The sequence below is a fragment of the Mirounga angustirostris genome, unplaced genomic scaffold (genome assembly GCF_029215605.1).
Source record: "Mirounga angustirostris isolate CCGP_5_RB_7025 unplaced genomic scaffold, mMirAng1.0.hap1 SCAF_4, whole genome shotgun sequence".
NCBI classification, from domain to species: Eukaryota; Metazoa; Chordata; class Mammalia; order Carnivora; family Phocidae; genus Mirounga; species Mirounga angustirostris.
The window spans coordinates 64344932-64365248 of record NW_026991712.1 but is presented as its reverse complement, the minus strand read 5'-3'; the positions used below and the strand labels follow the sequence as shown (position 1 = coordinate 64365248).

General features: G+C 34.3%; 1 protein-coding gene across 4 annotated transcripts in view; it reads right to left on the bottom strand.

Moving 5' to 3' along the window:
* ARFGEF1 (ADP ribosylation factor guanine nucleotide exchange factor 1) overlaps positions 1-20317 on the bottom strand; it is a 146715-nt gene that overhangs the window by 79638 nt on the left and 46760 nt on the right. For 3 of the 4 annotated variants that reach the window (XM_064588245.1, XM_064588246.1, XM_045896442.3), the window contains exons 2-7: positions 16824-16854; positions 16149-16305; positions 14822-14968; positions 12990-13169; positions 10474-10750; positions 6973-7083 (exon numbers count right to left, since the gene is read on the bottom strand). In XM_064588245.1, coding sequence (XP_064444315.1) covers positions 6973-7083; positions 10474-10750; positions 12990-13169; positions 14822-14968; positions 16149-16305; positions 16824-16854 — 903 coding nt within the window. Of the gene's footprint in view, positions 1-6098; positions 6478-6972; positions 7084-10473; positions 10751-12989; positions 13170-14821; positions 14969-16148; positions 16306-16823; positions 16855-20317 lie in introns of those variants that run through there. The other variant, XM_064588247.1, reaches the window with a different exon arrangement.

The following is a 20317-nucleotide window of genomic DNA, read 5'->3' as shown; positions in this document are numbered from 1 at the left end:
AAAAATGAAAATATGAGGGTATCAATAACCAAAAATTCTTTTTTTTTTTTTTTTTTAAAGATTTTATTTATTTATTCACAAGAGACAGAGAGAGAGAGAGAGAGAGGCAGAGGGAGAAGCAGGCTCCCAAGGAGCAGGGAGCCCGATGTGGGACTCGATCCCAGGACCCTGGGATCATGACCTGAGCCGAAGGCAGACGCCCAACCGTCTGAGCCACCCAGGCGCCCCAATAACCAAAAATTCTAAAGGCCAGTATTTGTCATGAATTACATATACATCAAAACTGATAAGCATCAAATTAAATAAGAATGCTATACAAGGGCGCCTGGGTGGCTCAGTTGGTTAAGCAATTGCCTTCGGCTCAGGTCATGATCCTGGAGTCCCTGGATCGAGTCCCACATCGGGCTCCCTGCTTGGCGGGGAGTCTGCTTCTCCCTCTGACCCTCTCCCCTCTCATGTGCTCTCTTTCATTCTCTCTCAAATAAATAAATAAAATCTTTAAAAAAAAAAAAAAAAGAATGCTATACAAAAAAAAAAACCTAAGGGAAAAAGCAAGAATAACAAAGATTAAAACCTGATAGAATGAACAAGAGACATGAATAGATGATTCACTAAAAAAAGAAATACAATGGCCCCTATGTTTGAGAAGATATTTAATTTCACTCATAGAGAAAGGCAAATTAAAACCAAGCTAAGAAGTGGATAAAGAAGATGAGGTATACATACACAATGGAATATTACTTAGCCATAAAAAAAGAATAAAGTTGTGCCATTTGCAAAAACAGGGACGGATCTAGATGGTATTATGCTAAGTGAAGTAAGTCAGTGAGAGAAAGACAAATACCATTTGATTTCACTCATATGTGGAACTTAAGAAACACAACAAATGAACAAAGAAAAAAAGAGATAGACAAAAAAACAGACTCTATTTAAATAAAGAGAACTGGTAGTTACCAGAGAGGAAGGGGGATGGGTGAAATTAGGTAAAGGGGATTAAGAATACACTTATCATGAGCCCTGAGTAATGTATGGAATTGCTGAATCACCATATTGTACACCTGAAACTAATACAACACTAAACATTAAATATACTAGAATTAAAAAAAAATAAACTAAGATACATTTCTCACCTAACAGGTTGGCAAAAATTCAAAACTTTAAATTCCACTGGCAGTTATGGAGAAAAAGGCACTCTTACACATTGCTGGTAAGAGTGCAAAACTGTACCCCCCCCCCAAAAAAAGAATGCATAATGGTACAATACCTATGAAGGGAAATTCAGCAATAGCTAATTAATCTTCATATTCATTTACCACTTGACCCAGTAATCTCACTTCTATGAATCTTTCCTCAAGATAAATCCCCACAAATATGAAACAATACAGATGTACAAGGCTATTCACGGCAGCATTACCTGTAATAGCAAAGCACTGGAAACAACTAAATTTCCTGTCAGTAAGGGACTGGTTGAGTCAACTATGATATAGCCACATAATAGAGTATTATGCAGAGAGCCAAGAGAAAAAATAAGGAAAATTTCTATCAACGGAAATAAGAATATTTATAGTATATATTAGGTGAAAAAAAGGGAGACCAAAAAAAAAAAAAGAGAAGATACACAGTGTTTTGCCAAAAAGAAAGAGAAATAATGTTAAGTACCTGCTTGTCAGTCTGGGGGAAATACACACAGGATAAACTAAAAGCTAATGAAGGTGGCTACCTATCTCAGGTAGGTCAGCAAAGGAAGGACTGCATGAAAGAATTCTGAGTATATGTTTTATATAATTTTGACGTTGATTCATGCAAGTGATCTTCAAATAAATAAAATTAAATCAATAAAATAGTTGTAAATAGTGTAGCTGTTATTCATCCTTAGTAGGATATATTCTAAATACACACATATAAAAACATTTTGAACTTTAAATTAGTAAGTTGTTGCTGAGAATTTGGGTTTTTACTATGGGAAAAGGGAGATACAAATATGAAATGTAAGATGAAGAGAAACCTAGTGGCACTGGATGTGACCTGGAACTATCAATATGAACTTGTGACTGTAGATCTCCCTGTCTCAGTACACTGGAAAGGCTAAGAAGTAATGACACCATGACATGAGTACACCTAGTTTCTAGATACAATTGCCCACTAAAAAGAACAAAAACTCCTTAAAGAAGTAACAGATTCCAGGTCTGGGGCAAGCGATAGTTGAACATTTAACTTAAAACATCTTGCTGTTCAGGAAACAAAGAAATGCTCAAAGATAATGGAATCACATCAGAAAGACACAGGAGCTGGATTCCTACTGGCTAGATCGGGAACAAAGGGAAAAAAAAAAGAAAAAAAAGAAAAATAGTAAATGATTATAATACAATGAATAACAAAAGAACCCATGAGCTCACAGTATTATTTTTTTTTAAAGAGGAAGAGCTCTTCTTCATAGAAAAGTGTCAATGTTAGAATTATGAAATCACTATTTTGTAACCAATGCAGTATCTAAGTCAAGGATCATCAATGGATGCTAAAACCACTAAGTGGATGGATCCTTCTATGATCTCGAAGTATCACTTTCAGATTACTTATTTCATATTTCAGTTGACCCTTGAACAACACGGGGCTTAGGGGTGCCGACCCCTCATGTAGTTGAAAAGCCGTGTAACTTCTGACTCTCCCAAAACTTGACTACTGCTGCCCAGAAGCCTTACATAAACAGTTGTTTAACACATATTTTGTATGTTACATGTATTATATACTGTATTTTTACAGTCAAGTAAACTAAAGAAAAAAATCCTGAGAAAAATTATTTAAAAAGAGAAAATACCTTCACAGGACTGTATTTATGGGGGGAAAAAAAATCCACATGTAGTGGATCCATGTAGTTCCAATCCATGTCATTCGTTGAAGGGTCAACTATAGTTATAAAGGGAAAAATGCTCCCTTAAAATGAAGACACCTGGTGGTCATCCTCTTAACCAAGTGATCAAACATTATCACTAACAGGGGTAACTTGTTGTTATGCACCAGTTAACATAACATGATGTAATAACAAGCACCAACATTACCTATGCAGTATTCTTGCCAAATACATTTAATCTAAATCAGGAAACTGTCATATCAACTCAAAATGTATAACATTCTACGGGACAATATCATACTCTTTAAAAAAAGGTAAATGTTATGAAAGATGGGGGAAGAGGCAAGAGAACTTGTTCTAAACTAACAAGACCAAAGAGACAGAATCAAATGCAGCAAGTGTACTCAGATCCCATACTTAAAAAAGAAAAGGAAAAAAAAAAAAAAAAAGGATATAAGAGAGACATTTTGGAAATTTGGGAACATTTTAAAATGTAGTATTAGATTAGATATTCTTGAAATAGTGTTAATTTTCTTAGGTGTGAAAACGAATGATGGTTATGTATGAGAATGCCCTTATTCTTAGAAGATATATGCTGAAGTATTTAGGAGTAAAGTATCAAGATATATATAACCAATTTTTAAAAGGCTCAGCAAAGATGAGCAAAACTCACATATTTACATACATGTATGTGTGTGTGTACATCCATTTAAAGATACATAAAACATATGTACCAAAATTTTTTTTTTTCAGTGATCAACAGAAATTTATTGATTGCCCATCATGTGTGAGACCTTATCGTAGGCATATTGCAGAGAAGAAAACAAAGTCCAAATACGTGTGGCCTTTATATACTAGTGAAATCAAATATAAAAACAAATAAGGAAATATATAATGTAAAGTCATATAAGGACAAAATTTACAAAACAGAATAAGAACAAAGAAAATGACAATGCATAGGCAACAAAGGAAGACATTAATTTTCAAGTTCCTTCTCATGCTCTGTATTAGATTCCCATGGCTGCAGTACAAATTACAACAAACCTTGTGGTTTAAAATAACACAAATTTGTTATCTTAGAGTTCTTGAAGTCAGAAGTCTGAAATGAATCTTACCAGGTTGACAGTAAGATTTCCTTAGGGATGGTCCCTTCTGGATGCTCCAGGGACAATCCCTTCCTGGACTTCTCCAGTTATAAGAGGTTGCCTGCATTCCTTGGCTCCTAGCTGCTTGGCTTCTCTCTACTTCCATGGGCACATCACCTTCTCCTAACTTTGACTCTCCTCAAAACATATGTACCAAAATTCTTAACAACTAGTGAATCTAGAGAAAGGGCATACAGGTGTTCACTGTACTGTTCTTTGGACTTTCTTTGGACTTTTCTCTAGGTATGAAAATGCTCTGAGTAAAAAGTTGCAGAAAAATGAGAGAAATTTCACTTCACACTCTGAATTGATATGTATTCGAGACTGGTAAAGTTTTTTTTTGCAAAGGGCCGGTTAGTAAACATTTTAGGCTTTGCAGGCCATATGGTCTGTTCCAACTACTCAACTCTACTTTTGTAGTGCAAAGACAGCCACTATAGGCAAAACATAAACAAACGAGTATGTGTTCCGAGAAAACATTATTTACAAAAATAGACAACGGGCCAAATGTGGTTCATGGACTATAATTTGCCATCCCTTCGTATATATTATTAAACTTTTAAAAAATGCATGGACACATAATGCTCTTTCTTCCCTGATTATAAGTTTACAGGGCTTTTTTGATTTATTTTTAAATTCATACTCCCCAAGATCATGGCCTCTTCTTTAGTCTCTATACTTTCTTATTCAATGATTTTATGGCTTCAACTATTAATTTTAACAGAATGACTCCCATCTATAGCACCTGCCTTGATATCTTAGGGCAGATTTCTATATTTCTATTATGTAATTCATAAAATTCCCACATGGATGGTACACTAAAAGGTCACATTTAGTATGTCAAAATAAAAATTAGTACTTTTTTCCCCAAGCCAACTTCTCCTCCAACATGATTTAATTCTACCAGTTCTAAAGCATCCACCTATCCATTTAGCCTGAGAAACTGGCAGAACACCCATGCAGAGAGGAGTTAACACAGCAAGGCCTGAGACTGCCTATCCTTAGAAAGGCCTGCTTTCAAGCTGGCCTTTGGCTGGCACCGAGGAACTTACATTTTGGGAGGGTTCCCACTATTCCCAGAACTAGTAAGAGTGGCTCACTGTGCCTAAACCATTTGCACAAATAATGTGGTTTATGCTGAAAACCAGCTTTCCTTCTGGAAATCTGAAATTAGGTTACATGTAAGTAAAGGGAGTAGACATAACTTTGGGCACTGAGTCTAATGAGCTGCCCTGGTAGCCAACACTCATAATCTGATGTGGAGGAATTAAGAACCTCCTGTGTGACTTCACTAGGACAGGATTCCTGAAGTGTGCACCTGATTTCCTCTAGATGTTGCCTCATATGCCTTTTCTCTTTGATGATTTTGTACTGTACCTTTACATGGTAAAAATTTTAGTGGTGAGCGTTAACTATATGATGAATCCTGTCAGTCCTTCTAGTGAATCACAAAACCCTGGGGTATTCTTGGGGATCTCCGACAAACCTTATAATTTCTCTTTCTCACCTATGTATTTAATCAGTTGCAAAGTCTTCTTGATTTAACATTCATTATCTCACTTCTCATTCACGTTTCCCTCTCCATTTCCACTGTTTCTGTCCTATTGAGGATTCCATTACTGCACTGGTCTCCTACTGTACTTTCTACTTCCCCACTTAGTTTCTTAAAACATAATTCTAATCATTCCATCTCTTAGTTTAAAGATCCTTAATGGTAACTCATTTTATCATGGAATAAAGTCTAAAATCTTAAACCTTTAATTAGTAAGTTTGTTCAAGATTTCTTTAACCTTAGTGTCTATTATATGACATCACATACTTTATACTTCAGCCAAACCACGACCTGTCAATTCCCAGGTGGGTAGTTTGGCTGAAGTCCTCTCCTCTAGACTTGAGCCAACAGAGCTTCCAATACATCAAATACCACTCCCCATACCTATGTGAATCCATATAGTCTAAGTTCAAGTGTCATCTCCTACATGAAGCCCTTCTGGATCATTTTAGCTGGAAATAATCACTTTTTTCCTGAATTTTAATAGGATGTTAGCTGTTTCTTTGTAATGGCACTTATCACTTTATACCTTGTATTAGTCTTACATACATACTTTCCAGAACCCCCTTCTTCCAGAGCATGGTCTATCTTGGATTAACTTTTGTATCCTCCTACAGTGCCACACAACTGTACGCACTTCCTTAGTATTTGCTGAATGAAAAGATGAAAAAACGAGAAGGCAATCAGATGAATGCCTGGTTCTAGTGTTGCATTAAAGGAGAAAATATATTCTTAGAAATGATGTTATAAGTGGGAGTTAGGTATTGCTGGAACAGTATTATTCTCATTCAAAAGCCATACTGTACATTTAATCATACATCTAGAAGTATATGTAACAAGGTACTATCTTAGTCCTGTGCAAGATACCATGAATTAAATAAGCTTCAGTGGATTGGTCTCAAATCTAATCCTCTCTATAAATAATATTATTTATGAAAATGTGAGTTAAATTCCTAACAAACTTTAAGACATCTTTATAATACAATCCATAAGATAGGAACTGGCCCTATATCAACTATATATTGGTCGTGATAATAAAGGCATAAGAAAGCATGATTTTTCCAAAAATGATATGCATACTCAAAACCAAATCAATTTCAATTATTTTCTAGTTTATAAAGTTTACAACATTTAGGAGGATAAAGAATATATCTCTGCCACCAAACACAAAAACAAAAACATGAAATGGCATCAACTTTTTTTTAATGCGGTAGGGGAATAATGGATTTTTATAAAAGATTATAACTGAACCTGGAGAAAAAAGGGAGTAACTCTTCTATAATTAAAGATGTTTAAATATTTTTTTCTATACACACACTCTAAGCTGAGAAAGCTTGTATTTTTGCTCCACACATTATATAAATAACCTCCATAGTGGGATGAAATATCAAAGACAGAAAAAACTAATTTTGAGTGAAATACACTACCTCCAACAACGATGTTCACCATTTCTTCTACAATGCTCTGTACAATGTCTTGTGGCTTTTCCTCACAGTCATGGTTTTCTCCATCATATAATATGTCATTTTTAGATAACGCTTTAAGAAAGAAAAATCCAAGAAAGCATTATTTTAATTTTTTGGAAACCTTACTAAACATTTAAAATTTAAAAACTTTCCTTAAAAACTAAGAATAAAAGAAAATATAATAGATACATGAAACTAGAAGAGATTACAAGTTAAACCTTCAAAATTCATAACTAAACCTTATTTAAAATATTTTATAAATTCAAGTCAATTTAAAAAATGATTTACCTGACAAACTATTAAATGATGATTCAACGTAAGTAAGTTTTCTAGATTATTCCTTTAGGAGCCAAACATTTTAAAGTATTTTGGTTTGTTTTTTTTTTTAATTTTATTATGTTATGTTAATCACCATACATCATTAGTTTTTGATGTTACAGTATTTTGAATGAAACATATCTAACACATCTGACACTCTTCTAAGTATATATTAAATGTAATTAGAGCCTACATTGATTAATTCAGTTCATCAATAATAACAAGCTCATTGTTGTGCCTTAATATTTTTGAAGTCCTTGAAGAAGAGACATAGGGCTATCTGGGAGTCCACCAATGCTTTCCATCCCTTCTTTACTATTTCTTCCCCCCAGAGAATCTACATATCCAATGTAAAACTAAATTTAATAAGTAAAAAAGAATTCATCCCCCAATTTAACAATCAAAAACAGATTGAAAAGCCCATCAGTACTTCTGAATAACCTAAGAGAAACTGATAAAACTTGACATTCCAGAGTTAGCTTGCAGATAAAAATAGGATTTCCATCAGATTTTTTGAAATGCTGCAAATATCTCAGGAAGGCTCAATTAGCACTTTGGGATGCTTTGGGATCCAGGACCCTACTCAAATGGCATCAGACAGCATATTAGTTGATAGTGCTAACAAGCCCATCCCCGCTCACACTACACTAAAGGACCACTACTTATGATTCTGGCTTCCAAAAGCCTGTCCTCCCTATTGTTCACTGCTACTAATCTATGTTTGCTACATTCTATAAAATACTGAATGCCACGAGAGGAAATTTGATAAATGAGCATACCAAATCAGTAAACTTACTTTATAAAAAATTCAAATATAATAACACTTAAATTTTTAGTGGAGTAAAAATATGTAAATACTTGGACAAGATATTTTTCCACTAGCCTTAAGCTTTGTATTTTTTTAAGGTTTTATTTTTTAAGTAATCTCTACACCCAACGTGGGGGCTTGAACTCACAACCCCAATATCAAGAGTCACACACTCCACTGACTGAGCCAGCCAGGTGCCCCTAAGCTTTGTATTTCTGTGCTCTAGTTGGCTAAAATTAGGTATCTAGAGTCTGAAAGTTAGTTTCAACAAAACTAAATACACACAGTCACTAATATGTGTATAAAATAACTACTGAATCAAGAGTCAATTCTCACACAAATTATCTAACAGAAATAGATTATAGTAATATTTATTACACATAGGAAATCATTAGAAGTTAACCATTATGTCCAAAGTCATATAACTAATTAGTGATAAAGATGTGATTCAAAGCAGATAATCTAACTCCAGAGCACTCTTAACCAATGCTTCTCAGGTAGAATTTTCATTTTTATCAGCTGTTGGGAGAAAACACCTATAGGGCCAAAATAATCATTACTATGCCACAGTGAATTATGTTTTATTTATAATTCTGTATCCTATAAGGTGACTCATACACAGTAGATGCTTCCATTCCTTGGGTCTCAGCCCATGTTTCTTCTGTCAGAAAATTTCCTAGCTAGCCAATTCCAACTCCTATCCAACAACATTCAACTCAATCATCATTGCTTTCTCTACAAAGGTATTGCCTAACCCTCCTCAGCAGAATTATTTTGTGCATGCCACTTTCAGAATATTTATCCCATTATACATCATTTATACACCTGACCATCCAGGCAGACCATGAGTACCCTAAGAACAATGTTTTTATCTCCAACAGTTTTTTAACTCCAAGTCCCACAGAGTACCCAGGACACAGTATGCTAAATAAATGTTTACCAAATCCATGAAGAAATGGAAGGAATAAACAAGGTCTCAGCTTTATTAGGGATTAGCCCTTTCAATCAGCCCTTTTATAAACTCACAGTAAAAGTAGGTGAAATTCTGGCAAGGAAAGACTAGAAAAATGTAAATCATATAAGCAGTACAGATTTCCTATTAGCTTGAGTACTGTGACTGGCTGGATTTATCAAAATTATCCCTTTTAATAGTAAAGCACTATGAAAAATAGTGAAAAGGCATCCAATCATGCCACTATTGTCCTAAAAAAAAGATGTGGTTAAAAAAAAACTCAAGAGCTGAAAATATATTACAGAGGTCTTTTCTCAAAGAAAAATCTAGAATTCGGATAATCTGTTACTAAGCCCTAACCATCCTACTTCCACACAAATACAGTGAATAGGCAAGAGAATTTCCGTCATTTTTTGACACCAACCTAAGAAGGAACAAAGGGAACAACCAAATTCCCTAGAATAGCTAAAGCTCAAAATAATGTTTTGGGGGAAAAAAATGACTTCATGTGATTATTTTTAGAAAAACAAATTCGTAAAATAAATAAATGTAATTTAATTTTTGTTATCTTGTAACCCTTTTTCAAAGAAGATTTTATTTATTTATTTGAGAGAGAGAGAGCATGAGCACACAAGAGCGGGAAGAGGAGCAGAGGGGGAGGGAGACAGAGGGGGAAAGTCTCAAGCAGACTCCATGCTGCGCGAGAAGCCCGGAACCCAACTCGACTCGGGGCTTGATCTCATGAACCTGAGATCACAACCAGAGAGCCAAAACCAAGAATCAGATGTTTAATCGACTGAGCCACCCAGGCGCCCCACTCTTTTCTTATAAATAAATTTACTTAGAAAAATACTATCAGAGAACATCTCAATTTTAGTGATTACTACACATCAGGATATAAAAATATTTTTGTATGGCAGGTGGTTGGTTACTCAAAAGATTTCTTTTTATATTTAATTTCAGTACTTTATAGACCATAATATTTTTCCAAACCAATAACATTTTGATGCCCTAAAACTTTCATATTCCAGAAAACCTTAGGTCTTTTGTTTGCTGTGAAACTAATTTTAAGAAGAAAACTCAAGTTCTTATAAAACACACTAACAGACATTTATGACCCCGTTTAGTAACATATATCTCCTCCAAAACAAGTCTGTAAATCATACTACTCATGAGATGCTAACAAATGCATAGTATTGTTAATAGGTGTCTTTTATGTTGAAGTCAATAACTTCACCATGTAGGATGGAAAAATCCACATTACCATGTGTCTGATATACATTAAGTCATATTACCCTTTCCACATTTCTTTCCCAAATACGCATGCCTACACTCTTCCCTTAACACACACACATTCCCCACAGCCCCTTCCCAAAAAGATTACTTTCAGCTGCAGTTGCCTGATCAGCTTCAGTCTGTTCATTTTCTGCACTGGAAATGTCAGATCCATTTTCAGGTTCTGTGTCATCCTGAAGGCTTTTATCCACATCATTTGTATGGGAATCAAGGTCCCCTTCATGTTCTTGGGACATGTGATCAACAGTTTGAGGTGGCAAATATCTAAGTTGAGGTGATTCAGGCTCATGATGGCTTACTGGAGACTGCAACAGATGATGATGCTGCCGATGCCTTTCTTTTTCCATTTGTTTGGCTTCTTGCAACTGGAAAGAAATAAAATAATTTCCAATATTAGTAAAATGAGTTGTTTAAAATTCGGAGGGATAATGTTACACTGAACTATAAATCCTTTATATATAAGGTGACACTTTATCCATCAGAAGCAAAGCACATAAAATATACTAAAAACACACAAAAACAAGTAACAGTGGTTACTTCTTAGAAGGATGTACGTAAGAACAGAGATGGAAGTCTTTCAGCATATATCTTCTCTTCACTATTTTTGGTGTTTGAATCATGTAAATGTATAACCTAAACAAAACAAAATTTAAAAACTAAATTCTAATAGCCTCAGAATAATAACTGGATTATTGCCAATAGTGGATTTTCCAAAAATCAAATAGAAGTTTCACTAAGGGAGGGGAAAAAGTGGATGCGGAAATAAAACACATGCTCATTTTTACCCATACATACATAAACAAAATGTAGATACACAAGAAAGTAGTTAATAATAATAGTTACCTCTAGAGAGTGGAGGTTAGGAAATGACCAAATTAGAAACAAGAGTGGGAGGGATTTTCAGTATAACATGTTCTTATGTCATGTTGTCAAATGTCTTTTTAATCAAAAAAATAATAAAATTGCATTTAATAAATAAAATAGCAATGAGTTCTTAAATGTCTCTGCTCAATCAGTCATCTTAATAAGGATGAAAAATGGTATCAACAAATGTTGAGTTTTATTTTAGGAGACCAGTCATTATTATACATACAATACCACCTATAAAACTGGCTTACTTGTAAGATGCTAAAACAGTGATGATCAGAATCACAGGATTTCATTTTTCAGCATTTTACTGCTTTTAGACACATCTCTTCTGGTCCTCATGGCCTAATAAGAATGACTCTCACAGAATTAATTTCCATAAAGGTAAATACTTCACTGTGCCAAAAATGAACATTTCATATTCCTTAGTAATAGTCCAGTTTATGTGGAAATACCAGAACTAATTATATGAATTTATAAAATAAATATAAATTAAAATATTTTAATACTCAAAATGTAGGGAACCTTATAATATGCATGGTCTAAATCTCGTATTTTACAGATAAGGAAACTGATGGGCATGACTACATGCACAGATGGAATCAGAAGAGAATTTTCAGACCAATACTTTAGCCCATTCATGAGAAAGTCAATTTCCAAATTAGCAGTGAAGAATCTATGACTTGCAATGCATTCCCACCCTCAGCCTAAACTTCAACAGATCTGCACTATGGTTTAGAGGAGCAAGCACATGCTTTGAAATTATAGAAAAGCATGGTGTTGAATTCTAGTTCTATTTATTCCAGAGTTAAAGAAACTCTAGAAATATCCTTTTATAAATGTTATTGCATGAAAATAAACCTTTAAACATTTTCTATAGACCTCCGTACTTTCTAGACTAGGGTTTCTCAACATCAGTGCTACTGACATTTTAGATCAGGATTATTCTTTGTTGTGGAGAGGGACTGTCAGCTGTCCTGTGTGCTTCAGGGTATTTAGCATCATCCCTATCCTCTACTAAATTCATATTAAGTACAAAGTCAGATCCTGGATTGGATCTTGAAACAAAGAAGGACATGTGTAGGAAAATTGGTAAACTTCAAGTAGGCTCTGTAGTTTATTTAACAGTAATATACAAATGTCAATTCCTGTTTCTGGTTATTGTAATATGGTTATATAAGATGCTGGCATTAGGGAAAGAGGGGTAAAGGAGATCTCTCTGTAATATTAGAAGTTTAAAATGGGCTCAAAAAAAAGTTAAAAGTCGATTTGTAATTATGAAGACTTGAACAATTTAAAAATATGTACAAATGATTCTTTGGCTGATCTCTTACCCCCCCAAAATGTATTTCCACAATATAGATACATATTTTATTTTCAAAGGACTCAATGATTAAATAATTTTATAGCAGAATAGACCAAATTACGTAGTTTTATACCTACATTAAAATCATCTACTAAGCTTGAGTACAATAAAAATAGTATCAGTTTATAAACACTTCCATGAGGATGATGACAGTAAATATCTTTTAAATTCTACTTGTGAACCACTAAAAATATATTTTTTCCAAAGTAAACCTCAAAACAAAGCAAAATAATACCACAGATCTCCAGTAAGTAGAACTGTAAATGACAACATTCTTCCTACAAGCACAGATTTCACTGTAATTTCTCTATAAATTCTTTTCTATATTTGATGCCTGTGGTATTCTTTAAATCTCTCTCTTTAATACTTACTGCTTGGTTTTCCATGCGTGCAAAGATAACATTTAGCATCTGAGTAAGAGTAGCTTTGGCTGTTGTCTGATTGATGAGATTTTTGCTTGCTAGATAGATATTGTAACATGTTCTCACAGCTTGCAGTACAGTTCCTTCATGAATTTCTATGTGTTGAGATGTTACTGCAGTAAGTAAAGCCTTTAAAAAGAAAGACACAGTTGAAGCAATTTTCTATATCCAGAGTTTCAGCACAAAAATATGAGTATCTGTATATTATAATTACAGCTTTTACACACCATTACCACTTTCAGGTATACACTAACAGAATTTTCAGTATATACCAAGAGAATTTCTATCAGCCTTGAATATATATCATCAACTGGCAGTAGCTTCCAAATAATCCAAACCCAGATGACTAGAAACTATTCAATCATATTGTTTCAACCCAAGTTTCATTTTAATAAAAATATTAGTTTCTTAAAATGCACAGCATTAACTCTGTCACAACAGAACACAGATATGCTTCATATGATAGATCTGTCGAATGAGACTGTCAACTTTGGAGGATACACAATGTCGTACTCACTCCCAAATTTTTCTGAAATCTTTCTTACAGACCAGACTCAATAACGTACTGCTATTGTTGAAGAGGTTTACACATAGAATTAAGCATTAAAATATCAGATTAAATTAGAATAAAGCATTTAAAATAATCCTAAGTGAATCCTCCAACGAAGTCAACAACTTTAATTTACATGAATGTTCATACATTAGGGTACTTGCAATTTCTCAAGAGCAAGGACTCCTTTGTCCTTTTATGTTGTACACTGCTATGCAGAGTCAGCATTGATATATGCTAAATAAACCATGACTGATATCAAATTGCAAATGACAGGCCAACTGACTGGGCAGCCTTTTTAGAATAAAGATATGACTTGTGAAGTGAAAATAGCTATGAAACTGAAAGACTCAGAAGGGGCTATATTCACACATGAAAAACACTTTATACATGTAAATTATTTCAAAAGTACTAAAAGTATAAGAAAATTCTACTGCTGTAGGGCGCCTGGGTGGCTCAGTTGGTTAAGCGACTGCCGTTGGCTCAGGTCATGATCCTGGAGCCCCTGGATCGAGTACCGCATCGGGCTCCCTGTTCAGCAGGGAGTCTTGCTTCTCCCTCTGACCCTCCCCCCTCTCATGTGCTCTCTCTCATTATCTCTCCCAAATAAATAAATAAAATCTTTAAAAAAAAAAGAAAAGAAAATTCTACTGATGTATAAATGTATCACCACTACCATTAGTTGTCATATTAAGAATTCAAAATTTATAAGAGACTGAAAAAACAATTGAGTGACTTTTCTTTAAAGGAGTTTAATCATCCAGGTATATTATGGCACAATGTTTGGCTAAGCAGGTTCAGCAGATGAATAGGTACAAGGGAATCAGGAAAGCTGGTACACAAATAGTTCACACGGTGAAGCATGGGTCTAGAGGGCAGACTATAAGGGGTCCAGAAGTAGCGAAGAAACTAGAGGGATCACAGGACCATCGCATGGACCCTAAAGCTCAAAAGATGGAATATGTACAGTAAACATTCCAGAAACTGAAAAACTCTGGGGGCCCAAGCCTAAATTGGGACCTTCAAAATAACAGACTTAGAAATATAATCTTCTAGTGAACTCTTGACATTCAACAAAACCCCCTCATATGGTGTCTAGAAAGCAACTAAATGACTTCTATTACAGCTGGAAAGCACATAAAATGACCTTTCCAAATATTTCCAAGATAAATGGCTTCTGATTTTTAAAAACAGAGATTATGAATGACAAATTCACTACATAATCAATTACCTTTATTATTTGCAACTGAACTCCTTCATCTGTTTGAGGACCTTGGAAGCAGCCACAAATTGTTTCAATAATTCTATCAATTAATTTTTTGCCTGGTGTTGTACTATCTGGAGCATTGCCAGTCAAGTGCCCATAAGCAATAAGTTTCTGAAATGGAAAAAGAAAACAAAGATCCCCATTAAGCTGATATATATGCTAATTAAATATACATTAAAATTATAATATGTAATTCAGTATATATTAAACTTTTTACATAAAAATATTAAAGTAAAATCAAAGCCATGGCTATACCAACTTTTCCTGAAGAAAACTTTATTAGCTATAAACATGTAAAATTATTTACATTCATAATAACCACAAAAACAATAACCACAATAAAACCATCAGGCAATATTTTGAGAAAGCCAGGCCTCAGACCTTATCTCTGATGAATCAGAATAGCTTACTGCTTTCTATCTAACCATTATTGATATTGCTTTTGTGAAAGCTGTATTAACACATTTAAACGACTCAAAATCTCTTTCCACATCAGATCTGTGAAAATGCAGAAAACCCAATTTCCATGCACTGGCTATAATAAATCATAGATTTGTTCATTCATCATCCATTATAGCGCTGAAAGCCTTAGGTATCATTAATTTTAATTTTTCAGGGAAAACAAGGTCACAAATCAAATGAACTTAATCTATCTTCTGAAAAAATCATATGAATATGGTCTTTTCCTAGCCACTGAATTATTAGTTCAACAGATATAATTTACCAAGCAGTGAAAACACCTGAAAAGAGAAAGACCCTTCTATCTGGAAGTTTTACAAGTATCTTAAGTCGTAAGAGAATCCTGTGTGTGTGTGTGTGCATGTAAATAAAACAGGATGAAAAATTTCAGGAATTTTTCTGACATAAATGAAAATCAGAGCTAAAGTCCAGCAGTGAATAGAAACATTGAACTGCCAATATTAACCTACTGCTTTAAATAAAACAGCAGGCATTTAGTAAAATCATTGCAAATCATGATACATGTAAAGTCAGCAGCAGGTTAAAAGTCTTATGGTTCTTGCACCTAACTGATGGAAAATGAGACCAAATCAACACTTAGTAAAGATAATGTGTCTCACTAAGCTAACTAATAATTTTTGTTACCCTTAAACTAGGAACGTCTTTGTGGAGCCATTATTTTGTCTCTCTTACATATAAGCAACCATTTGGTTTCTTATCACAATAAGAATATTCAAGGCTTTCATGGAAAATGTCTGAATCACCAATTGTGAATAATGTTTAGAAATACATTCAAATTAAATAGTTTTTAGATACGCCATTTTACACATACCTGTAAACAATCAAGAGATGTACTAACTATACGGGGACATTTGGACTGGCATGCCAATTCAAAGGGTAAGAAATACTTGTCTGCTTCAATAAAATTTGTCTTTGATTTAACTGGTGGAAGGGTGCTTGATCCACCTTTCGCTTCTCCATGAGGAGGACTAAAGGGAAAAAAAAAAGAGTCTGATTAGAAAATCACATTTTTCGTACTGATGATAAACATAAAAACACAAAATTTCAGTTCTAAAGGGAATTTTGCTAAATCAACTTTCATATTCCCTTATTTCATGAGGGAACCCAAACCCCAGAGAAATTATGATTTGCAACAGGTCAAAAGCTAGTGGCCAGAGCTTAACTAAATGCAAGAAAATCAAATACAGTAGTTATTTAATTACTTAAAAAGTAATCTAAATTACAAAATAATTAAATAGTTATCTTTCTAAATATGAATCAAAGTTTTTAAGCAAAGACTTTAAAGCATATCATATGGTATTTCAGGAATTCCCTTATATACTTATTTACGAGATCTTTTTGCTTCTATTGCTTAAAAGCCATTTTTTATTTTATTATAAAGATCACATACAGAAAATTTGTGACATATAGATGAATGTATTACTATTTGAGCCAAGACTGATATGTTTGCAAATTATTTTTACTAAAGAAAAGAAACCCCACAAACCTCTGTTTTTCAGTTTCCGCTTTTATTTCCTCTGGGGGGGAAAAGAGGCATATGTTAGAAAACATGACAACAGAAAGATCATTAAGTAATTTGATTATAGGCTTTGTAAACTAATTCGTAACTTCTACAAGAAGTTGGGAAGAATGCAAATTCAAAAGAAAATTCAGTACTAAAATTCTCTTGCTGCTAAATGTATTAATTTACACAATATAGTTTAATGAAACTATACAAAGAATATATTAATAACCATAAGGATAAGTACAACTGCGCGTTACTAATTTCCAAAGAAAAATTTCTTTTCTCGGGGCACCTGGGTAGCTCAGTCATTAAGCGCCTGCCTTTGGCTCAGCCCCACGTCGGGCTTACTGCTTGGCGGGAAGCCTGCTTCTCCCTCTCCCACTCCCCCTGCTTGTGTTCCCTCTCTTGCTATGTCTCTGTCAAATAAATAAATAAAATCTTAAAAAAAAAAATTTCTTTTCTCAAAGTAGATTTTTTTGGGTCAAGTAACTACACTAACCAGAAGCATTAATATTAAGAATGGAATATTATATGTTATAAAATATAGGGCACATGGCACATGTTCAGTGAGGGGTAAAAAAACTCAACACATTACTCTTGTGATTATCTCAAGATTATCAGACCAGGACCATAACCTTTTGGCCATGTACATGTGTTGATATTTAACGAATTTTTCTACATATGACTACATAAAGCACTGTAAAATACACATGCCCAGTTCAATGGGAAATTTTCCCTTTTTCTAACTTATGAAATGAGGTAAATGGGTAAATCCTACCTGTAATAAAAGACCCTTAAATTTAATTGATAGGCTGGGGGAGGAGGGGGTGTCTGGTTAACTGATTAAACCTGTTAGAAATGTGGAAAGAAAAACAAACGTAACATTTATAATTACTATTATTGTAACCAATAGTTGTTGAGAATGAACTATGCGCCAAGCACTATTACATTTTACATGTACTAACATAATTAAGCCTCACAGTAACCCACAGAAGTTTGTACTAGCATCTTCATTTTAAAGATTAGGAAAGTGAGGCACAAAGAGGTTAAATAATTTGCTCAAGGGCTGCATGGCTTGGGTATATGGCTAATCAGGTTTCACAACTAAATAATCTAATTCCAGATCCTGGTTTCTTATTATCAAATAATAATTTAATAATTATCAAGTCATCCAGAGACTATATTAAGCCCTTTATAAAGTGGTTTTGTCAAATCACTTTGTCATACACACACAATTTATTCATTACCAACTTTGTGCCAAGCATTTGATGTTTGGTGTTTCAGTCTAGTCCTATGTGGGCTAAAGCTCTTTACATTTAACCACTGGTAGAAGTGGAAGGGGGACAATATGAAAATAGTATCTGTATGTACTTAAAATACTACTTAATAAAAGTTCACAACGTCTGATACTGAAAACTGTACAGTTCACCAATACATGTAATTAAAAATAATTTAAACCACCTTAAAAAATACAGTACAGATGAAGGGAAAATATATTAACTGCCCCCAAATCTTCATTAAAATTTTTAAAACCCTATTTTTCGTTTTAAAATATCATTATTATTGAAGAAGCTGAGGTACTGCTAAAATTCAGGGGAAGGCATAAGGTGGCAGTTTTTGTAAAAGGTGAATTTCCATGTATAAAATCAGTAGGAAACAGGGTATTCTGGTTAAGAACATCAGAAGTAGTACATTTTAAAGACCACTATGATTTGACACCACCTATTACTAAATAACCATGTGACCTTGGGAAACAACCCTCACTTCACTACTAGATGACTGCAAAAGTCTCTTATATTCTACAACATCAGTCAACAACTATTGCTCACATGCCAAAGCCACCTACCACTGTTTTTCTGAGTTTAAGAATAGTTTTTTTTTTTAAGATTTTATTTATTTATTTATTAGAGAGCGAGCGAGCGAGCGAGAAACAGCATGAGAGAGGAGAGGGTCAGAGGGAGAAGCAGGCTCCCCACTGAGCCGGGAGCCCGATGTGGGACTCGATCCCAGGACCCTGGGATCATGACCTGAACCGAAGGCAGTCGCTTAACCAACTGAGCCACCCAGGCGCCCTAAGAATAGTTTTTACAGCTGAATATCTGCAATCTATTTGATGATAGGGTACACTAACCTTCAAACCCAGGGAAGAAATGTTACTCCATCTAAGAGAATTCTTAGACCAGGATTACAAAATTTATACTCAATTATGATTATTTTGAATCCATCAATAAAAAAAATCTGTGTAAATTGGTTTTCTCTTGGTATGTAAGTACTTATATAATATCCTTGATTTTTTTCCTTGGCCTGAAAAGCCCTTTATAGAAAAGGTTTGCTGACCTTTGCTCTAAAACATTAGGGTTCAAAGGATCTTACCAGACTCTTATGAACCATTTTATTCTATGATTCCATTATTTTTAACTATCCATATTTATCTACCTATTTATTTATTTACTTATTTTGGGGGGGGGGGTAGAGGGAGAGAATCTCAAGCAGACTGAGTACTGTCTGATGTGCGCTCAATCCCACGACCCCGAGATCATGACCTGAGCTGAAATCAAGAGTTGGACACTCAACCGACTGAGCTACCCAGGCACTCCTAAATGTCCATATTTAAATAGTCTAAAAAAAATACCCAACACAAGCTATACTGAATGTAATGTTTCTCTAATTCAGATAGTACTATATTTTTTTCTATCTCCATACTGTAAGTTATACAAAGTACTGTTCAAACTGATCTAGATAAGTTTTATTTACAAAGAAATAAAACAATTTAACTCAATATTTTTTTTTTTTTAAGATTTTATTTTTTTTATTTATTTGACAGAGAGACACAGCGAGAGAGGGAACACAAGCAGGGGGAGTGGGAGAGGGAGAAGCAGGCTTCCCGCCGAGCGGGGAGCCCGATGCGGGGCTCGATCCCAGGACCCTGGGATCATGACCTGAGCTGAAGGCAGACGCTTAACGACTGAGCCACCCAGGCGCCCCTCAATATTTCTAATGTTTTAAATTACCTTGTACTAAATATGAGTTTTACTTTTTCCTCTCCCTATACATTTATAACCCACAGTAAAAAAGTTTTAAAATGTTTTGATAAAATCTTTAAAGGTCACAGAATAATTACAATTTTTCCCACTGACTACTATCAACAACATAGCTTGCATGGTTATCTTTCTGGTCCCACAAAATGCTTATATTTTTAGAGTCCCACAAGACTGTGTATTCATTTTAATGTTACCTTTCCAAGCCATTTGAGACTACTTAAACTGAAAGACATCGTCACTAAAAAGTAATCAAGATTAAAAGGACAAGGGGCAATAGGTGGAGGTAGAAAATAAGTGTTTCTCAAAATACTTAATGTAACAATACGATAAGCCACAGTATTTTTTGTTTGTTGTTCAGGGTACAGGTCTGTGATTCATCAGTCTTATATAACACCCGGTATACCCTCCCCAGTGTCCATCACCCAGTTACCCCAT